The sequence below is a fragment of the Magallana gigas genome, chromosome 4, assembly GCF_963853765.1.
Source record: "Magallana gigas chromosome 4, xbMagGiga1.1, whole genome shotgun sequence".
NCBI classification, from domain to species: Eukaryota; Metazoa; Mollusca; class Bivalvia; order Ostreida; family Ostreidae; genus Magallana; species Magallana gigas.
Genome location: NC_088856.1, coordinates 52,163,643 through 52,186,974, shown reverse-complemented (window position 1 = coordinate 52,186,974; position 23,332 = coordinate 52,163,643). Strand labels below are relative to the sequence as shown.

At 34.5% G+C, this 23,332-nt stretch overlaps 2 protein-coding genes across 3 annotated transcripts in view; one reads left to right on the top strand and one right to left on the bottom strand.

The window, feature by feature from the left end:
• The window catches only part of LOC105322563 (uncharacterized), an 89,470-nt gene that overhangs the window by 43,085 nt on the left and 23,053 nt on the right, over positions 1 to 23,332 (bottom strand). The gene's annotated exons all lie outside the window — the stretch shown is intronic.
• Positions 2,064 to 21,781, top strand: LOC105322594 (alpha-aminoadipic semialdehyde synthase, mitochondrial). Of its 2 annotated transcripts, none has more exons than XM_034448845.2 (22): positions 2,064 to 2,218; positions 2,988 to 3,318; positions 5,737 to 5,913; positions 6,174 to 6,326; positions 9,718 to 9,864; positions 10,140 to 10,218; positions 10,606 to 10,733; positions 11,015 to 11,289; positions 11,675 to 11,786; positions 12,138 to 12,197; positions 13,454 to 13,527; positions 13,723 to 13,844; positions 14,277 to 14,400; positions 15,012 to 15,231; positions 15,749 to 15,825; positions 16,241 to 16,304; positions 17,895 to 18,062; positions 18,259 to 18,354; positions 18,793 to 18,908; positions 19,407 to 19,495; positions 19,822 to 19,998; positions 20,410 to 21,781. In XM_034448845.2, the coding sequence occupies exons 2-22, from the start codon at positions 3,091 to 3,093 to the stop codon at positions 20,523 to 20,525; spliced, it is 2,802 nt and encodes a 933-aa protein (XP_034304736.2). In that variant the 5' UTR covers positions 2,064 to 2,218; positions 2,988 to 3,090; the 3' UTR covers positions 20,526 to 21,781. The 2 variants fall into 2 exon arrangements, with proteins under 2 accessions (XP_034304736.2, XP_034304739.2); XM_034448848.2 differs by lacking the exon at positions 2,064 to 2,218 and adding an exon at positions 3,975 to 4,032 and having other exon boundaries at positions 3,179 to 3,318.

Below are 23,332 nucleotides of genomic sequence, written 5' to 3'. Positions count from 1 at the left end.
ATATTTATCTTTTTTTTAAAATTTTATATGCATTGACTACTTAATAGATAACCCAATACTCGAGGTATACGAGGATGGTTCGGGAATAACAGATATTTCCCAACTTAAGAGACGAATATTTGCGAAAATTGGCATAAACATTAAAGAAATCCCAACAATTAAGTTAAAAAAGTAATATTTTTAAAAAAAGTATTATGTTATAAATAATATTTTGTTTACGACGGTGCGTAAACATGTCGGTGTTCGGGGTACCCAGTGCAAGCATATACACGGTGATCAACAAAAACTAAAACATCTACTCTAAGTGTTGATAGACCTACATTTTATGATAAAAGAAATCAAATTATAAATCTTCATGTTGTTTTTGGTTTTTTTGGCTATCATTTGTATATGCAAGTTTTACTAGTGTTCGAGTTGTAATTCGGAGATAGTACAAAATAATGTAATTTACCAAGCTTAGCAATATAGGCCTATAGAATTCTGAATACGACGGTATATTGAATTTTGACGTCAAGGCGGCGCAGCGAATACACAGTAATTAAAGTATTTTTAAGCGAAGGTAATAAACTTTAAAGGTAAAATGTATCACATGATTTTTAAAGCAGAATTATCAGGGTTAAAAAATCTATTAGGTATACATGTACATCTTTCAATTTTTTTTCCAGAATTTTCATATAGGAATAGCAATAAACAATTGAAAGAATAAATGTACATACGAACATATGTTTTCCCTACATGATAGATAGAGAGCCCCACCAACACCCATGACCAAGGGGACATGGATTTCGCAATTTCTTTATGATACACTGTAGTTTCTAACAGTGTGAAAGAAGTGCAATTGAAATAGTTAAAATGGATAATTTCCAAGACAATTCACACATTATCATCTTTCACTCGTAAAAGTTCACAGGAACGAAAAACGATTCCTTACGGCGATTTATAATAATGGGGAGTGTTTACATCTTTTCTCCATTCGGAATACACTCGGAATATATACATCGCGCAATTTTACAACGTTATCATCCGGGCTTCCTGCAATACAAAATCCCCGTAGACATCACATTTTAAAGCATTGTTTTGAAACCTGATAAGCTAACAGGGGCGTTTCGACTGAGAAATCTTGGAAATTTTTCATACTTTTGAATGAACACCGTTTGAACCCTGAGGTATTTATAAATTATCATGCAATTATTATAAGCAAAATGTAAATCCGGTATATCTTGGGACAGAGTATAGTACATGTAGTAGATCTAGAGAATATTTTTAAAGAATTATAATGCATATTCATTAAATGGTCAATAAAGTCATGCCCTACTATAATACATGATGAACCAATACACCTGATCCAGGGCGCCATTTCACTATTTCGATTAATAGAAGCTTCTGTAATAATTTAACTCAAAGCATGCACTCGGTTTGTCTACAAGATGTCCATGAGTATACGTAGAGAAGAGGACTTTTAAAGAATGAAGTGCATAGATTTACTTTCTGACCAATAGAGACATATGTATAGCGACTCGGAATCAGTGACTTGATCACTGAAGAGAACTGTCAAAAAATATTCCGTCAGTTTGAATGACTAAATACGATCGGTAACAACTGTGCATGTATAATTATTCACATGCATATAATGTTGCATCGTTGTTTTGTTTTTTTGTTTGGTTTTTTTTTTTTTGGGGGGGGGGGTGGAAAATGGGGGCGGGGCAGATCGACCTCCTCCCCCAAAAGAAAAATGGGGAAAATCCTGGATCGACAGCTCTCTCTCTCTCTCTCTCTCTCTCTCTCTCTCTCTCTCTCTCTCTCTCTCTCTCTCTCTCTCTCTCTCTCTCATATATAAACCATTCGATCATACATGTATGCTTCTTTTCAGTTTTTATTTTGCATCCCTTTTATATGTAAATGACTTTAATAATATAATCTTTAGTGAAATTAACAATTAACATGTATATCATACATTTATTTGCAACGTGGGGTCTGGTTATACAGAGTATATACTTAGTATACAGTGGAACCGCACCCCCCCCCCTTTCGTCTAAAAATAAACACGTCCTTCAGCGTTCACCTTGTACACACGGGGGTGTGCTGCTAATTGCGATTTCATTGGCTGAGTTGTGTCGGACATGTTTACAATAATATCTGCAGACAACTGACAATCGGTGATAACCTACACTAGAGAGACGAAAACAAATCAAAACGCACATTGCCCGAGCTAGAAGGAGTAAGTACTTTTCTGTACAACATTTTGCTTTTGTGGACCCTTGTTGAATATAAATTTTGTTTCAGCCATGACTTGTACTTCGACATAGAAATTTATGATGGCAGTGCTCCAAAATGTTTTTGTTTGTTAATGCCGATCCGTTTAAAAATGCGTATTTGAAATTAGTTTAGAATTTTCCAGAACAAAGTAACAATATTTAGCAATCGAACTGAAACGAAAATTGTTCCAGTTTCTCGGTAGGTTGAGCTTTTGAAACTGAATAACATGAAAGTTGAGGTTCACCACGGGAGGTATTCATAAAATCGGGTCACGGAGACCTCTAAAGAAAAAAAAAGACATCCGCACATGAATTTAAAATAAAGTAGAAGTGATATATTGTTTTTTTTTTTATTTCATGCAAAACTTGCAGTTTTCATATGGCGTTTAAGGCATTGGAAGGGGGGGGGGGGTGGGTTACAGACTGTATATACATGGAGAATAGAAAACAGATACTGATAGACACAGTAGTGAAAGGATGAGATTCAATTAGATTAAAAACACAACTTACACACTTTATTTAGCACAGAGTAATTGAGTTGCTTTTATAAAGAGTAATTAGGCCTACATTTATTTTTTGGCAGTGGTTAGGATGGGTTGAGGAATCGAGATCATATGCATCATATTGCATTGTATTTAATCTTTGCAAAGCTTACCTGCTAGATTGTGTAATTTGCCACATATAATGCTTTGAAAACTTTATCTTTCACAATCCACGTTAATAATTTTGTAGGACTGTATTTGAGACCTAAAACCTTTAGCAAAGAGAAAAAGAGAGACCAAAGAACTAACAGAAGGCAATTGGCATCCAAGGTAATATCCTTGACCTTTCAAGGATGTGGAGGAAAACAACACAGCAGATTTGTTCCCGGGTCCTCTCTCCACACCATGAGGTGGCCCAGCGTTTCTTGTCTGAGGGGCCCAAGGTCATGGCCATTCGACGAGAGACGATCAACGTTTGGGAGAGGAGGGCCCCCCTGAATCCTCAACACGTCCGGAAGCTGGTTAAGAGTGGGGTCAAGGTCATTGTCCAGCCGTCCAATAGAAGAGCCTATAACATGCAGGTCGGTGCCTGTTGTTGTTGATTTTATTTTAATCATTCATGTATCCTATTTCTTTGGTTTATTTGACATCAATTGTGTAATTAGTAGGTGATATTGTTCTGACTGTAACAGTCTGAGTGACTGAGTGTATTTTTAAAATCTGTTAGTAGTAGTTTCATGTGTTTTGCTAGCTTTTCAAATGTTAGACATGCATGGGAAAAGTTATCGAATTCACATTGCTTATTGCTATGGAAAATTAACAGAAAAAACCCACAAAATATCTCAATAAACCATTTGGAACTGTTTATATCATCTTTTATTTGTGGAATCATTAAGTTTTGTGGATAGGGGAAAACAATCTTTAGCAAGTGAAAAGTCAACTTTGTTAAGTATTTTAGGTAATTCCTATCTATATTGGTTTAAGATTTATCTGAAATAAATAAATACACTGTATTATAATTTGATTGAGGTAGATGACAAAACAAAATCAACTAAAATTTGGTCAACACAAATTCAAATGATTCCACAGTTGTTCTTTCTCATTCAAATACATATTTATATAAGGACATTGCTATTATATTTAATGAAAAGAATGCATAGAGATACTTAATTTTTGCTATTTTTATGCTAATTTAATTGTTTTGTGAATTGGACACACTAACACCCTGTTTTTTCAGATTGGACTTGAACCAGGGACCTCTGGCAAGCGGAGTGTTTCAAGTCCTTAGTACTAGCGTACTTATTCCTACTACTCTTTAAATTGACCTGCCTTGTTTAATATATGAAACGAAAAAAGATATGTCATTGTATAACAGAACACTTTCAAAATTTTAATAGAAAAATTTTTGAAGTTTATTTTCAACATAGGGCCAGCATTTTTTTATTTTTAGGTTTACGAACCACAAAATGATAAAGTTCCGTAGGAGGAGGAAATAAAAAAAAAATAAAAATCTCTTTTGACCTACAATTTTTTTACTTTTAGGTTTACGAATCACAAAATTGTAAAGTTCTATAGGAGAAAAAAAAACTTTTATGACATCATCTTAATTCTAATATAAATATAATGAATGACAACTTCATGATAGTGGTGTGTAACTGCATCAAGTGTAGCATGTGAAAAGTATGTCATCAGTGTAACATATCTCTGAAATAGTACAATAGAATATTAGACATACAGCTTTGATATTACATGTACATATAGCAATGTCAGGGGTGTGCAATTACAAAATTTGGCCACAAAGTTACTAGCCCAAGATTCAAAGTTACCAGTCAAACTATTGTCGGACATGTCAACATTTCATTTAATAAAAAACAACCTAAATTTTATGTACATAAAGTAATAATGTTTTCTCCTGTATTATACTAGTATTTAATTACTAATATATAAAATATTTATTACTTTCATGTTTTCTGCAGTTAAAAAATATTCAACTTCATTGATCTCTCACATTTTTTTTTACAAAATTGGTTTGGGTGTTTATATGTGAGAAAACTCAAACATAACATTGTGAATGTGAACAGACTCTATAAAATCACTGCAACTATATGTGTGCATGTATTTTATCCTGTTGAATTTCCATGTACAAAGTACAACTATGCAATTAATTATGTAATGGTAAATTTAAATTGAAAATAACGGAAAATGCACAAACAATAATATGATTTTTTTAGGCAGGCCACTTTAAAATGTGTTCATGAGAATAGTTACTGCAGAATATCTCTAATACATCTCTCTCTCTCTCTCTCTCTCTCTCTCTCTCTCTCTCTCTGTAAAATAAATTTTTAAAAAAGCCAATGAATACATATGCCAATTCAACACAAAAAGAAAGGGAATCATTTTAAGGCGATGTACTTGAAAACAGCTGCACAGGTAACTATCGAAGCCATGTTCAATGAGGTGTGACTATCTCGTCTAGCCACTGGTCAACACTGTCGGTAGAACTTCAAAGTATGAAACTTACAGCAGAGTCTCTGAAGAATGTAGCACGAGAAAAAGATGTGTAAGAAATTTTTAGGCTATCATGACACAAAAAGAGCAGATTTTATGCCTCTGTGATAACAATGACGATACACTTTTCCTACTAGAAAAAATTTGCTGTCGGGGAGAAAAAAAAGATCTTTTTTGTAATTTTATTTTTTTTCTAAAAACTCAGAAAACCGAGCGGCGGGTTTGTAAACCTAAAAATAAAAAAATGCTGGCCTAGATTTCAATACACCAACTCACAAGTGAACAAAATGTGAATAACATGATGCTCAAAAGATTCTATGATAAGTAAATAAATTGTTTTATTTCAAAAGAGAAACAAATTGAACTTGATTCAATTCTGCAAGATTAAAAAAAGAGGAACAATAAATTTTACAACTAAGAAATTTAAAAAGTAGATTCTAATGGCAATCTTTTTCTACCAGACACTGACACAATTTTGTGGTCTCTTACAGGAGTATTCAGCTGTGGGGGCGGTCATCGAGGAAGACCTGAGTGAGGCTGAGCTGATTATAGGGGTTAAGTCTGTGCCCATTGACTTACTTCTGCCCGACAAGACTTATGCCTTCTTCTCTCACACCATCAAGGCACAGAAGGACAATATGCCTCTGTTGGACGCCATTATAGAAAAGGTATGAACGCCTTCCAAGTCTTTTTCTCGGAGGGAATCATAATTCTAGTCTATCTTTTTAATCATTTGATTCTTTTATAAATTAATTACATAATTTTTCAATCAATGATGTCAATGGTTAAAATTGATATTTTTCACTTGATATTTTTGTAAAGTTCTATCTGAACACGAAGATGTCTTAATCCTATTTAAATCTTTACACCATGATTTCATGATCACTGTGAACTATTGAGTAACAATGCTGTTTTGATTGACTTTCAGAATATCCGGCTGATTGACTACGAGCGAATGGTGGATGAAAGCGGGCAGCGTACAGTGGCGTTTGGTAAATATGCAGGGGTGGCGGGGATGATAAACATCCTCCACGGCCTGGGACTGAGACTGCTGGCCCTAGGACACCACACACCCTTCATGGTCAGTATCTCGAGATGATTTCATTGAGTACTTTGTGCATCTCATGAATGGTTTCTTCCTTGGTCTGTATCTTGAGATGATTTCATTTTGAACTTTGTGCATCTCATCAAATGATTCTTCCATGGTCTGTATGGAAGGGAATTACCGCCAAAATTCTATGTATCTTGCTTTTATTCTTATTATACTTACTTCTTTATTCTTCATTACATTTACACTTGCATGTCACTTTATTGTTTTCATATTCATGCTTATCCAACTTCACTTTGATTCTCTTTGATCCTTCATTGTTTGCTTAATTTTATGTTGCAACATTCTCTTCTTATTCGTGTAAATTCTTTCTTCTATCTCTGTTACAAACGTGAATTCAAACATGCAAACCATAAAGCACTTTCAATAAAGACGAATAGTTGCATGGATTTAATGCTTCATTATGACGCCAGGCGGCAGTGTGCGCGCTACAAATGCTGCTCCCCGAAAAAAACCAACGTAGGTGGCAGGGGATAGTTTCGAAGGAAAGACCCGTCAAAATTTTGAAATAAAGGGAGAACCTGGGGTTTGGCTGGTTATTTGAGGGGTATAAATTGGTAGAATATTAATTGCATTCATTTTGTGGATAGAGGAGCTCATGTCAATTTCATTGATATATGACACTTTATTACTGGTAGCATTTTTCATCAGATATGGAATGAAAATGCGAAACTGTGGCCAAACTTTTCACTTTCGGTTTTGTGCTTGAAAAGTAGGGTGGGTTCAGAACACGAAATGTCACTCGAAAAGAAGGTGATTGACCCCCCATCAATTGGTGATCATTTGCATGGGTATACATTAAGCTACCAATCCTATGGTAGTTTATGGCAGTTGCTCGGGACTGGAGCGTGGTTCTGGACCCGTGAAAATATGAAAAAAGGGCCATTTTTCAGAAAATTTTGAGACCGTCCCTGGCTATTCTTTATAGTGTTATATGTAAGTTGTACTTGTTTTATTCTGAAATGTTTAAAAATTCTCAAGAGTGGGGACCATGTGTCCCCTGCATGCAAACCAATTTTAGCAAATTTAAAAATCCACCGAAAAATTAAATCACATATATGAGCACTATCTGCCTCACATTTCCTCGACCAAAAAAACTATCCCCTGCCACCGTAGCTAGCTAAATATGGGATATTTCGCACCATGACATTTCGCTCCAATGTTTATATCACGGTTCAGATCAAGAAATGGAGGGGAGGTTAATGTACTAACTTAAGGGATAATTTATAATTTTGTTTGCCGGGGAGGGGGGGGGGGGGTAGGTCGAGTTCTATTTTCAGTAGGTTTACTATGTGAATTTAAAAAAGTTTATATTTTCAAGGGCGGTGGGGTGACTGGACCCCCTCCTAAAATAAAATAAAATTCTAAGTCTGTGCATCAGTTATTTATATGAGACGATATAATCTTACAGTTCCCATAATTAGCACCCGTATCATAATTATCAGCATCGCAAGCTTGATATGGAAGTCGGTCAAATCAACTATTCATTTAATCAAGACGACATGTATGAGGTTTATGTCTCTAAGTTACATGTATCATAGCTTAAACACCTTCAAATCTAAACAATATTAAAATAAACAAACCTACAATAAGCATGGCTGTGAGTGATACATACACATTTTTATCACTTCAAAAATCTGTGTAAATAAGAAGCATACATTATTAATGTTTTGTATTTTGGAAGAAAAAAATATTTTATTTAGAACTTTAATATATAAGAATTTTTATTTGATTTAGATTTTAAACCAAAACGTATAAACAGTCATATCGATATCACATACCGTATTTTAATCTCTTTGCCTGGTTTGTTTTTGTTTACTCATTGTGTAATTAAATCACTGATAATTTAGATTTGTTAATTTTACCGCGTTTACCTCTGCGACTCCACCGTTCTGTGCCGAATCGCAAGAATATAAAATCGCGTGCACCAAACTTAGTTTTCATATCACAAGTTCAAAACTTTTAGAAAAATAAGTGAGATTTTAAAACCTGCAGTTTTAAGTTTTTTAACCCGGAATTTCACGCGGATATTAATTCATCGCATTTAATCATGGATACACAGTACTGTAGCCTTACGAGAGGTACATAGTGATTCATGCAAGTGATAATTTTCACACGTACTAGAGTACAAGAAAAGCTACTTCTAAGTATTTCGTACCCCAGTCCTTTTATTGTTTTTCAAAAACATCTTTAAATTTGGTTTAAATTTATTTCTATTTCATCTACATGTTCCACGGGTACCTGTGGACAGAACCGTGCATCATCCCACCTCTTTTCACCTCAAATGAAAATAAAATTCTGTCGACAAGTACTTATGACATGTTCCTCTTCTAAAAATTAAGCGTTCCTGCAAATAATTTGCAAATAATTTGTTACTGCATATATATATGGTGCATAATTGCATTGCGGATCTAGAATGAGATCAGATCCATCCCCAATGGAAAATTCACACTTATTTAATCAACCAATAAAAAATTTAATACAAAATTATCTCTCAGACCCCCCCCCCCTCTGATTTTTTTTAGAACTGCGCGGAGGCATTTTTCATTTACACAAAAAAAAATCCGTATCTTTTTAAGTCTGCGTATATCGTGGCTTGTTAAAAGTTAATTATATTAACATGTATTTTATATTCCTATACTAAACCCTTAATTTGAGATGTTTTCACGAATTTATTAAATTTATGCCATTTGTTAGTTTCGTTTTAATAAATCTTCGGGAGCAGCAATTGTAGCGCACACACTGCCGCCTGGCGTCATAATGCAGCATTAAATTCATGCAACTTGTATTCGTCTTTATTGAAAGTGCTTTCTGGTTTGCGTGTTTGAATTCACGTTTGTAACAGAGATAGAAGAAAGCATTTACACGAATAAGAAGAGAATGTTGCAACATAGAATTAAGCAAACAATGAAGGATCAAAGAGAATCAAAGTGAAATTGGATAGGCATGAATATGATAACAATTAAGTGACATGCAAGTGTAAATGTAAAGACGAATAAAGAAGTAAGCATAATAAGAATAAAAGCAAGATACATAGAATTTTGGCGGTAATTCCCTTCCATAGGTCTGTATCTTGAGATAATTTCAATGAGAACTATGTACATCTCATCAATGGTTTCTTCATGGACTGTATCTTGAGATGATTTCATTTTAAACTTTGTTCATCTCATCAAATGTTTCTTTTGGGTCTGTATCTCATTTACAATATGATTTAAATTTATCATGAACTAAGTATATCTCAAAAACCATGAGGGTATAAACGAAATATAATTGTGAACCAGTATTTTTAATTGTAAGAAGCCCTGAACTTGTATTTAACAGTTTAATAATAAAGGTACCGGTAATTGATTTGTCATTGATACAGCACATAGGGCCGAGTCACAATTATCGTAACACAGAGCAGGCCAGACAGGCGGTGAGAGACGCGGGGTATGAGATCGCGCTCGACCGGCTCCCAAAGTCCATCGGTCCGCTTGTCTTTGTCTTCACAGGATCCGGAAATGTGTCACAAGTAAGCACAAAGTAATCCAGGTATCTACAGGTATCAATCTAGAAAATCCAATCTGCTAGTCCATTTACGCTGCATGTATAAGACCAAATTGCACAAGCTTATGTAAAATTATAGCTTACACTGTATTCATTTAAAAAATAATGAGAATTGAATAAAAAAAAGTCTTGCTTTTTGTTAAGAATATATAAATGCCAATGACATAGTGTATATTTGTACAATATGGTTTGACAATTTGTATATTTATTTATAATGTCATTGACTTGTGATTTCTTTAGGGTGCTCAGGAAGTATTCCAGGAGTTTCCCCATGAATACATCGAACCAGAGAGCCTGCCCAAAGTAGCCAAACAAGGGGGTAAGCTAGAAAATAGCCAAACATAGGGGCGAGGGTAAGCTTTAGGGGCTTGTCAATAATCTTGTTATATCTTTGATGAAATAAGGATAAGAACTTATATTTAATTTGTTCTGTCCAATATAGTTGATAATCCAGTTGATATAGATAATGAATACATCTACCTTTTTTTCCTTGTTGAGATTTGTAATAGTTACAATAAATAAATGATATGAGATTATCTAGTATGTAAAGAGGAAATAAAAACTAAAAAAATAAAAAATAAAATTATTTTTTATTTAATTTTTTTTTTATCTAAATCTAATATAAAGTCAAAAATTAAATTTCAAGCATTTTCTGTTTGTAAAGACTATTGTTGATAATTTTGTTCTATCTTGGCCTATTTTTCAGCGACCAACAAGCTGTACGTGTGTGTGGCCCGGAGAGACGATCATTATGTCAGGAAGGAGGGTGGTAAATTTGATGCGGAGGAGTTCGAGGTGCACCCTTACAGATACGCTTCTACATTCAGTCAGAAGGTACATTTTAGACATATGTAACTTAGATACGGTACATGTAGGTATAAATAACTTTGAAGTGCTCAAATGAAACAAAAATAATTTTAGCGTTTGGATTTAAAAAGTACACAGTTTGTTTACATTGTAGAATCATTAGAAGTTGTGGTCGAAAATTTCCAGCATAAATTTACAACCCTGTCCTTTTAATTCACTGATTACTCTGTGTGTTTGTCATGTTGCCATTGTCTACCACAGATTTCCTCAGTAATTAATCGTGTCTATCACATCTCTATCGTACACAGATAGCACCCTATGCCTCGGTCATCATTAACGGTATCTACTGGGCCCCAAACGCCCCCCGTCTCATCACCATTCCCGACGCCAAGATCCTACTGAGGCCCATCCAGGCCCCCTGGCTTCCCTCGAGCCCGGGCTGTCCCCACCTACCCCACCGCCTGCTGGCAATCTGTGACATCTCGGCGGACCCGGGTGGCTCCATTGAATTTGTGAAGGAGTGCACCACTATCGATAAACCGTTCTGTCTGTACGACGCAGAACAGAACATGGAAACAGAGAGGTCAGCAGGCAAAGAAAGATTTATTTTGGTGTTTATAAATTAGTTGTTTTTTTGCTTTCTTATGTTTGTAATATCGGTGAACAGATATTAGATTGAATAGACTTCTTTAATAGAAATAATGACAATCTGATTTGATAATGTAGTTAAATTTTGCTTTACTCAGTGATAAAAATGTAGTACTGTAAATGCATCCTCAAGTTGTTAACTTTTGGTGTGTAGAATGCAAAAAGCAATAAGATGATCAATCAAGTCACTGTGTTTGGGTATTTCTTGTGATGTTCAAGACTTTAAGTCCCACTCTCATTATTGTGTCCTCTTAAGGTGTTGTATCTCAGTTGCCTGATCTTGTTTTTGGGGCTGTCTCTAATTTCACCAACATTCACAGTTTTCAGGGCAGTGGAGCTCTCATATGCTCCATCGATAACATGCCGGCACAGATTCCCAAGGAGGCCACAGATTTCTTTGGAAACCTCCTGCTTCCATACATTCCAGACATGGTATATTATTTTACGTATTTGATCTATTTGATCTGTACACGTTATCAAATACAAATGCTGAGGCATAACAACTCTAAAACACTGGGAGTACCTGTAGCAGCATTTAACCCTAAATAACCCTGATAGTTTAAGATCGGATACGATATGAAATGGATTAAATTCTTTTAGAAAAATTGGTCTTACTAGAAAGAATGTAGCTTGACACATGATATATTTATTGTATATGTATATTTATATGTATTGTTTCGTTATCTTGTCCTTTTAATGAGATGATTTGAGACAAAGTTGGCTGAAAACAGTTCTCTTTCACTTACACAGAGTCCTATATTTTATTTTTGAATTTCTTTGCAGCTCAAGTTCCCTGCTAAATTGCCTTGGGAGGACTATGATGTTCCATTAGTGGTCAAAAATGTAAGTTTGAGTTTAGAGAGTTTTTGATGGATACAGTTTTAGCAAAAGCTATTTCCCATTGTCTGCCATATTGGAAGCCAATATGCCTGAATTTCTTCATTATTCAACCAATTTAAACTACTTTATGTTTGGCATTTTAATAAAGATAACACTGGTTTTTGAGAAATATGGAACAGTTTATAATGATAAATTTTGAGAGAAAAAAATAGCTGTTGAACTTCATTTTTGACATAATATTGCATATAGGGTACCCCTATTGTATGGATAACTCCTCCTACAGTTTTCAAAATAAGAAATTGTTTTACAGATCAGTTTGCCATGTATCAGCAATGTGCATATGCATTTGGATTTTTGATAATTTTTAGAAAAAATATCAGCTGTTGAACTTTGTTATTTTTTTGGCAAAATATTGCATATACTGTAGAGTACCTAATTTCCTTACATAGGAAGTGTTTTTCAAATCGGGGTTGACAAATGGATTATAAATAGATTATGAATACAGTAACTGTTCACACAAAAGAAAAAACCCAGTTTGCTGCCATTTTCACACTCAGTTTATCTCTTGTTTAAGCCTCTTTTAACTTTAATATGCAAATACTGACAGGGTTTGAGGGCAATATTGATTATATTAGCCCCGAGGGACGAAATATTGCCTGATGTGAAGCGGAGGGCAATATATTTATGCCAAGGGGGGGGGGGGGTAATATAATCAATGATGCCCAAAAACACAGTCAACATTTCTTTTGTTAATATATAAAGAAACAAACCAAAAACTAAGGAAGAATTTGAAAACATATTGCCTTTATTTGTCGGGGCATTGAAAGGTCACTCTTGATATTCCGCTGGCTGTAGGAATTAGGCTACAGTTGTATCTGATTTTATCCACAATCCATGAAAATTGCCCCCACAAATTTAAATGGTTTCACAGAAGGTTGTGTTTGCCATATTTTTAAGTGCTATATATGATTTGAATACATGTGCTGTGTTTAGGGAAATGTTTCCTCAGGCTCTTAATTTTCCTTTACTCTAAAATGGGGTGAATTGATAATAGATTTAAAAAAATATACAATCATGTGACAACTTTGTTAGGACAAATATAAAACAGGGTAATTTATCTTTTTCTTAAATTGGCAAGAAAAAAATAAACCAGGCAAAAAATTACTCTGTGTATGCATAATTATTTTATATGCTAGCTATCATTTCTCTAAAGATTTTAAAAGATTATTTCATTGATTGTAAAAACTATGGATTTGTAGGCGGTGATTGCATCCAACAGGCAACTGACTCCAAGTCATGAATACATTGCTGAACTCAGAAGGAAGAATATCAGGCAAGTAGGAGAATTCTGCAGAAATGATACCTGATAAACTGGAAGGAGATGGAAATGACTGATTGGACCCCCCCCCCCCTAAATGAAATAAAACCCAAACCCTTCCCCTCCCCCCCCCCCCCCCCCCAAACTTATGAATTGTTTGACTATCCTCGAATTATTTAAATGATTGGTTTACTTTGTATCTTTCCTTAGCTCTTCTCAGAAGGCCCAGCGACACCCCGAGAATAGGAGCGTTCTGATCCTTGGGGCAGGATACGTGTCCCTCCCTGTGGTCGAGTACCTCGCAAAGAGCAAAAACACAGAGGTCACTGTGGGTAAGTAGGTCAAGGTCACCAGAATAGGACAGTGTAAAAGATCAGGTCAGACAACCATACACTCAGTCTGATAACTGACTTGAGTAAAATTTTAAGGTTGCTATAAATTCAATATCTTAATGTTTTTTAAAGATTATAATGTTAGAAACAGAGTAAGTTTCTATACTTCACAACACATGATGAAAAATTTATTTTTAATATCTTAGTTCTTGGTTTTGTGTTCTGACCTTGACATTACTGATTTTACTTATTGAAATCCTGGGCCTCAAATCTAAGGATTTTACTTATTTATAAGTGAATGCCTACAGCACCGTACAAAAAACAGCAGTAATTGTAAATTCTGGGCCTCAAATCTAAGTTCTTAACTCAAGTGAATGCCTACAGTACCATACAAAAAACAGCAGGGTTATTGTTTGTCCCGATCATTTACAGCGTCACAGCTCCAGTCTGAGTTGGACAGTCTAGGGAAATTAAACGTCAACACCACACTGATAGACGTCCAGAGGAATTACGATGAACTTGAGAAACTTATTCCTCAGCATGACATCGTTGTCAGGTTAGAGAAACAGTCTGATAAGTATTACAACACTTTAACTGTTGGCAATTACTGGTACTTAAATCTAGCTTCAATTACAGAATGATTATCAATTTTTAACCCCATATCATATTTTCTATCCTATTATTCCTTCATTTGTTCTCATGATTTCTTGTTGGCAATTTTTCATTGCCATGATTTCATTGTTGGCAATTTTTAAAAAGGCTTATTTGAAATAGAAAATAATTTTTTTCTTTTTAACAAAACTGCTTATACAACGAAATTTGAAACAAGAGAAATTTTTTAAAAAAATAATAGATTAAGTAATTGAATGAATAAAAAAGATATATTTTCATTAGATGTATTTGAATATATTGAAAGTAATTGAATATAATTGATACAATTTTACGTAATCATTCAATTAGAAATTTGATAGTTAAAGGAAAAATTAAGGTGCAAAGCTCTGTGATAAGAGAGACAAATTTTATCAGAATTAAAACAACAACTGTAAAAATTACTTTTTATTCCATATCAATTCTAGTATGTTCCAGTAGATACATTATCATCCTTGCTGTTCTTAAAGAACTAGACTAAGTGTACCACTTGTCAATTACCCAGTGCCTGTGTTACAGCCTCCTGCCCTATGTCTTTCACCCTGACGTGGCCAAGCTTTGTATCAAGTTCAAGAAGAACATGGTCACCGCGAGCTACATCTCACCGGCAATGCGGGAGCTGGACGCTGCAGCCAAAGAGGCCGGAGTCACCATAGTGAACGAGGTGGGCGTCGACCCAGGAATCGACCACATGTTGGCCATGGAGTGCTTCGATGAGGTCAAGCATGCAGGAGGGAAGGTAATTCACAAGCGATACAGTAGAGTTATTTACTTTTAAATTAGTGAAACATGCAGAAGGAAAGGTAATAAAATAGTAAAAGGTAGTAATTTAATTATCAAGCATGTCCTGGTGAAAAAAATTGACTGAGGTAAAGCACGCTGGAGAAGTAACTGTAGATTCTTCATCTTGCACGAGTACGTAATTCTGTGTTTTCATCGCTTTGCTTTGAATCCCGAGAATATAAAACGCTAGTGCCAAATGTTTTGTCATAGTTTCATTTAGTTTACATTTATCTTTTTAAAAAAAAAGCATTATTTTAAAATCCACGAGATGTGCTTTTCATCATTTCACGCTGATATTAGTTCCTTGCGTTTAATTAAGAATCTAGAGTATTTATAACCTGTATACAGAGGAGTTAAAAACTTTTGTGGTTCATGCCATATGATGTGTAATTTATACTCTGTACATTGGAGATTTTTACTTTAAGCCTTGAGGAATTTGTTCATTTTTCTCTATCAATCTTGTTTATCTTTAGATCTCATCCTTTGTGTCTTGGTGTGGTGGATTACCTGCCCCTGAACATTCCAACTCACCAATCAGATACAAATTCAGGTAAATACCCACAATTCAGTCCCAACAGATTGCAAGACTCTTGATGACATTTGCAATTCTGACAGGTTAAAGGAAGCATAAACTCTTCATCAAATGGCAAGTTTGTTTTGGATGGGAAAAGATTTTATCCATGAACAAGTTCAGTAGATTCGATCAATACCTCTTCTAATTTCTTCTACATTTCTTCTACAATTCCTGTTTTACTTGTGTTTAAGAAATCTTGTACATCTCTCTGTGAATATTATTTCAATTCAGGCCCTCAATACAGAATTCCGAACATTTCATAACACTTCATGAATGAGTGTAAATGTAACAAAATTTGTGCTCTCTGACTGCTAGTACTCTCAGTACTTTGATTCGCCAAGTTTCACTATTGTATGTACAATATATACACTCTGCTGTTTCTCATTGGTAGCTGGTCCCCAAGAGGAGTTCTGCTGAATTGTCTGAGTGGTGCTAAATACCTTCAAGACAACTGTGTAAGTCAAACTGTCTAAATACACGTCTCTATGTACATATTTCTGTCTATGCATCTGTTTTTAAATTAATTTTAAAAAAAAGCTCTGTACAGTAAAACAAGGTTATAGCAAATTGCATGGGATGAGTAATTTTGATTCCTTATTTATAAACGTAATTTGTTAAATCTGGATATAGTATAATAGGTTTAAATTTTAAGAAATTCAGGAAAATTATTTAAATCACTTAAAGCATGAATTCATCATTACAAGTTTGCTGTAACAGTGTTTTTCTGTAATGTATTAAATTATATTGAGAGAAATCTTACAAAAGACACATAAACCTATCACAAAAGGGGTTTCATACATTAAGACTGATTTATATCTTGAATGATTGTGATCAGGTATCACTTTAATTCAAATATTGCAAGCTTTGTGTTTTCATTTGCAAACCCTTTCTAAGAGAGTAAATAAAGATTTTGCATACATACGAGGGTTGTTCGGAAATTATTGAGACAACTCGAATATTTTCTTTTCTAATTGACGAATTTTGGTGAAAATTGGCATCGACACGGAAGAAACGCCAGAAAATAATAAAACAAAGTAATATTAAAAGAATATTTAATATTTTTTTTACGACGGTAGATAAACAAGTCGGTGGTCGGGGTACCCGGCGCAGCCTTGAACTCGGAGATTTAACAACTTAAACATCTACTTTATAAGTGTACGTAGAATTACAGTTAATGATAAAAGAAATCAAATTAAATATGTTCATTTTGCTATACTTTGCGACTAACTTTTGATTAAGTTTCACTGATGTTCGAGTTAAAATACGGATATGGTACACGTGTATTTACCAAACAATAGAAATCTGACAACGAATTTACATTGAATTTTGACGTCAAGGCGGCGCACTGAAAACCGTCAAACTGGTGGAAATCTCAGAAGAAGACCTTTTAAGGCCACGCAGTTGCTTAAAAAAACTATGCGATGACAAAACAAGGTATAGAGCTTCAGCTCATCATATTTTTTCACTGATTGTTTAACTAGAATTAGGCTAAAGGGATTAATTATCAAGTACTTTCGACACGCTAACTGTTGTCAACAGTTCTAAAATATATAAAAAATGACTGCAGGAGACATTCACAGTAATTAGACTTTCGGGTAAAAATAACTTGATTTTTCCTTTAAAAAAACCAAGAATGAGAGAAAATGTGAATGATGACATCTTGAAATGAAAACAAAAGATGAGAAAAAAAGAATAATTCTTATTTCCGTTCGTTTGTAAGGTGTTTAAAACACATGAGCAATAAGAAGCGTTAAAATGACGTTGCGAAACGTTTGCGGTCGCGCCGGGTCACTGGACGAAGGCACGTTGGCCAGCTTACCAGGAATGATCTATTCATGCCATGGACAAGAAACTTTTCACATTGATAATCTCTATCCTGATTTACTTTTTGGTGACATTTCAAGAGTTTATCTTTTTTAATAAAAGAATAAGAGAAAATGTCTCAATAATTTCCGAACAACCCTCGTACATGTACTCTATCTAAAATCTACATGTTTGAATCAGCATATCTGTTTTGGGTATTTAGCATGTTTTGCTGTCTATAGGTGTTGGAGATTCCCGGTAATGGCGGACTGTTAGACGCTGTGCAGGACCTGGACTTCATGCCCGGGTTTAACTTTGAGGGCTTCCCCAACCGCGACTCAACTATGTACATCGATGAGTACAGCATCCAGTCAGCTAAAACCGTCCTCAGAGGAACAATTCGCTACAAGGTAACGAAAACTCTAATATACAATGTATAAAGTTATTAAGTGGTATAAAGAAAAATCCAAGGAAAAAACCCTCTTGAAATGGCCTTCTGAAAGGCTCTTTAATTAACTTATTAGAAATGAAGTAAAAATTGATAATTAATCTGTAGATAAGCCATGTTGTATGTCTGACTTTTATTTTATCCATTTGTTTTTGCAGGGGTTCTCACACATCATGAAGGGTATCATGCAGCTTGGGTTACTAAACCCAGAGCAAGTGGCAAGCCTGCATCCCAACGGCCCATTGACCACCTGGGTAAGTACACTGTACTCACTAAACAAAGACTGTCTAAGTCTCTACTGATTGGTGACCAGGGAAGTCTGACTGCAGACTACCTGAGTAAGCCCTTACCAACCTAGAGTCTGCTTGGATCAGTCTCTGCCGACTTCCTCACAGGTGTGGACTTCTTAATTTGGACCAAGTCTCTCTGAGTTACTAGTGTCTACATGGATGGATCTCTTCTAATCAGTTTTTTTTACTCACGTTTTTACTGAGCACTGACTTCTGAGGAAAGCCCCTTTCTGATTAATACATGTAACTGCCAGAAGAGCACTCTTTTAAGTGACATACTGGGTACTAATTCTATGTCGACCAGTTCATTCCTCTTAAATCCATAGCACAAATTTAAGATTACTTACATCATAATCAATAACAATGTTAAATGTAATGTTTTGGGTTTTTTTTCGTTAACAGAAAGGATACATGTGTGAACTATTCGACAAAAGTCCTGACTTGTTTGAGGACAGCCTGAAGGATCTAGTGTTTGAGAAAGTAGGACGCTCAGAGAGGAGGCTGAAGGCCATCGAAGAGTAAGTGCGTGTGTGTGTGTGTGTGTGTAACAGATGAGCGATTAGTCTGTATGTTACAACTCTTGAGTGAATAGTCATCCATTAGGAAGTCTGTGTTTGTAATAACAGCATTGAGTGAACAGGAAGCAGGTTACAATGTAAAATCTATTAATTAAAAGAGTTAGTTTGTTTATGGTGCAAGTTACAGTTAAATATAATTCAAAAACCTATTTGTACATGTATTCATCTCTTAATCAATCTTTGGTTTGTGATAACTTTTTTTGAGTAATTTTACAAGCCTCACATTTTAGTAGATTTTACCTTTATGAATTTCTCGTGGTTATAACTTTCACATGACTATCCCGAATCGTCTAGTTAAAATAATAGTGAACAATTTTTAAACACAGTGAGACACTGGACGTTTTTTTACAATGTTCTTCATTAAATGGGACAAGTTTTCATATAATAAATACATTATTTACAAGAGTTTTAATAAAATGGGTTTATGTTTATAAACAGTTTAGGGTTGTTGGAGGAAGTGCCAATGGACAAGAAGGGAAGCGCGCTAGACACATTGTCTAACTACCTATCCAAGAAACTTGCTTTTGGTAAGTTGTTTCATTGCATAATAGACATAAATAAACATAAACAATAGGCATAAATAAATAGTATTAAAAGCTGGTATTTAAAGAGTTATTCTTTGAGACATTTTCTTTAATTTTTTTAAATAAGCTGCTCTCACATTAGTATTCCCTCTGAAACTTTCGCAATAAAATCATTAATATTCATAGAACGAAAAACAAAATCAGTGATAATGTGAAAAGATTATTCTAGAGATAAAACTAATTATATACAAGTTCAAGCAGGCCAACCAATGAAGGCTGTGGGGTCTGACTAGTCTATTTATACATCCTTTTATGTCTGGGTGTTACAGCTCCGGGGGAGAAGGACATGATAGTGATGCACCACAATGTCGGGGTCACATGGCCAGATAAATCCCAGGAGAAACGGGTCATCAACTTTGTCTGCTACGGGGAGGAAAATGGCTACTCCGCCATGGCCAAGACTGTCGGACTTCCTACTGCCATAGCAACCAAGATGGTGCTGGATGGTAAGCTTTCATGCTGCTGACAATTAATTGCAGCTCTCTTGGGCGGATGAAATTCTCTGCAACTTTTAATACTCTAAATGGATTGATAAATGTCTTGATTAAGTCAAATCCTCTGAACAGAGGCATAGAGCTTTCTGTTTATTAAAAAATCCAATATGGATTCACAAATTCAATTAAGTTGCTGTTGAAGCCTTCAAAATAATTTTAAACTGGTAGTCTGAAATTATTTGTAGATACAGGAGTACCAGTTTATATAGGGATGATCTGTCTATACTTACAATTTCTGTGCATAGTAATTTTTTGCTACAAAGGTTGTCCATAACCTGCAGGTGTATAGGAATCCTGATTTTATCCAAGGTAATTTATTGAAGGTCAAGGTCATTAATCTCATTTATTTTGTCCTCATTCAAGGTGAGATCCAGAGAAGAGGGGTGCTAGCTCCGTTGACCATGGACATCTATCAGCCCATCCTGTCCCGTCTTCGCAGCGAGGGATTACACGCTGTGGACGAGATCAAGGCCTCGTAAAAATCCAAGGCGTGGATCGCGGGGGAGTGTGCCTTATCATAGTGGTGGTTCCAGCAAAGGTGTGTGTGTATCTCCATAGAACAAAGGACACCAGCCTTTTGAGTGTTGAGTGAAAAACAGACTGTAATAAATTGATATCATTTAGTTGCAATTATGGCAACAGTTGGTTTTTTGTAAGAATATGGATAATGTGTGAAGTTGAAATTTTATAATCAACTTGTAAAAAACTTGTAGAGGAGTTAGTAGTCTCATGTTCAAGATTTTTTTTTATGTTATAGTTTTGAATTGTTTTGTGGTGTTTTTACTTCAGAAGTATTGACTAACTACATGTAATATTTCGATATAGATATACATTCTTTTACATTTAGTTCAGTCATGTGTAGGTGTTTATACTCAGTGATAGACACAATCAAAGAGTTTGTCTTTCTTTACATGGCAAGCTAATTTTTTTTAGACAAATCAAAAGAAAATGCTACAATGATTAATGAGATGATACGATGATATAATGAAACATGTACTAACATAATGATACAATAAGCCGATTCCCTCCGTTAACTGTAGTTAACAAAATACCGGTACCACGACCTCTGTAAAATATCATGATCAAAGAGATTGTAGGAAACTAAAGCTAGTCCTTAGGTTCTTGAAATTCCAAATTGTAATCATTCTTAAAATACTCATACCATTTACTTATATTTGAAATGATTTATGGTCAACAACATGTTAGGGAAACAGTAAGTATTTACAAGTGCATTTTCTAGAATAAAGTGACTGTTGCAAAAGACAGTGTATAAATTTCGACATGAGATGAAGAAAGTTTGATGATTTTAATTTGTAAAGGTTTCTTGATATGCCATCAAACTAAATCATGCATTGTATAGATTCTGACTATATTAGTGTCATTTATCTTACATAAATTTGAAAATTTGAGTACCGGTTAGAACTAAAACTATTTTTGCTCTAATAAAGAATGGTGTTTTATATATTACTATGTAGCTGTAAATAAGTATTAATTGTTAAATCTGATAAGTGCCTATCATGTCCACGATCTTATCTATTGTTGTTGATATACCTTACTCAAGATTTTAGCATCTGTTGATCAGAACTTTTTCTCTATATTTTTAAGAAATATAATTATAAGAGGACTATTTATGGGACAGTGAATAATTCCATGTCTTATAGTTTGTTGTTTGTTTTCCTGTAAATCTACAAATGTATCAAATATCCAATTTAATTCATAAATACTCAGAAGTGTCTTACATACATCTATACATAGTTTTTATATAGACAAGAACGTTAATTATTTTTGGAATCTCAAGGACAGGGATGTATTGGTGTGTATGGATTTTCCCATGCAACAAACACTCCAGGATGTTAGAGAGTTAAACAAGATACCCTTCACTCCAATGTACATACAATCAACATGTACCAAAGCCCTAACTTTTATTGATCTTGCAACAACTTTTGTTCCTCTATTGAAAGCCTGCAGTTTTAATGTTTAGGCAATATAAATATACCGGTAGTATATGTACTTGTGCGGGATAATTTTTTGTATATACTTTTTTGTATAAAAGCACTTAAAACCCAATGTATGGTTTCTCTGGGTATTTGTTTTTTTATTCACTCTATACCTTAAGATTTTGACAATTTTCAGAATGAGATCTATATTATCATTTACATGTATTTATCTTCTTTTAATTTAAAAAAAAATACTAAATTGCTGAAAGTGTTTATTATTCATAGGTACTGTATATCAACTTATTAAGACACATGCTTACAATTATTTGATGAATTATAAGAATCTATGGTTCACTAGCTATTTTTGCTTTTATTATGATATCAATAACTTATGTAGCTGCAGGACTGTAGCTCCCGGTCTGAAAAAATTCGTCCATCCGAATTTTTTCAGACCGGGAGCTACAGTCCTGCAGCTATAACTTATGGTAGTTACTAGTAGTTCAAATATGAGGACCAATATCCATTTATATATGGCAAACCTTTTGTACAATATCTCCACTTTTTAGCGCTTTAAACAACTTATGGAAATTCTGCCTTAAATCTTCTTACTGTCGGAGTGTGAGATTTATACAAGCATGAAAAACTGTGATAACATGTATTCCAGCGAATTTATTAATAAAAGATGTGCAAGGCAATAAATAAATATGTCGTGTTTTTTTCGGTCATTGAAGAACAGGCTTCAGTAGAATCTCTATGTAATCATTGATGTTTAGCTGTCCAGTTGTTGGTGGTTTAGAATTCCACAGGCTTCAGTAGAGTCTCTATGTAATCATTGATGTTTAGCTGTCCTGTTGGTGGTGGTTTTAGAATTCCACAGGCTTCAGTAGAGTCTCTATGTAATCATTGATGATTAGCTGTCCAGTTGTTGGCTGTTTAGGAGACCCACACATATTGGTTGTGAATCTACATTGCACGAGTTTCTCGTTGTGGTTGAATGATCGGTATTTTTTGTTTCCTTTTATTGGTATTCGTTTAACATCAATTTTCTTGAATTTCTATGTTTAGTAATTCCGCGAAATTTAACAATGTTCCGGTAGGTAAGATATAAGGGAAAAACCAGATTTAATTTGATACTAGGACAGTGAAACATGTTAGATAAAAAATTTAATCGATAGCTTGAATTATCGTCCACGAATTGACGTATCCTTGTAAATGTTTATACTAGATTCACGAAAATTCATGCGTCGTGAATTAATGACGTAGATAGCATGCAATCGAAAGTTTGTAATATTTTCAAGAAGTATTTTAAAATTATTTTAAACGTTATTTTAATATAATTTGACAAAGAA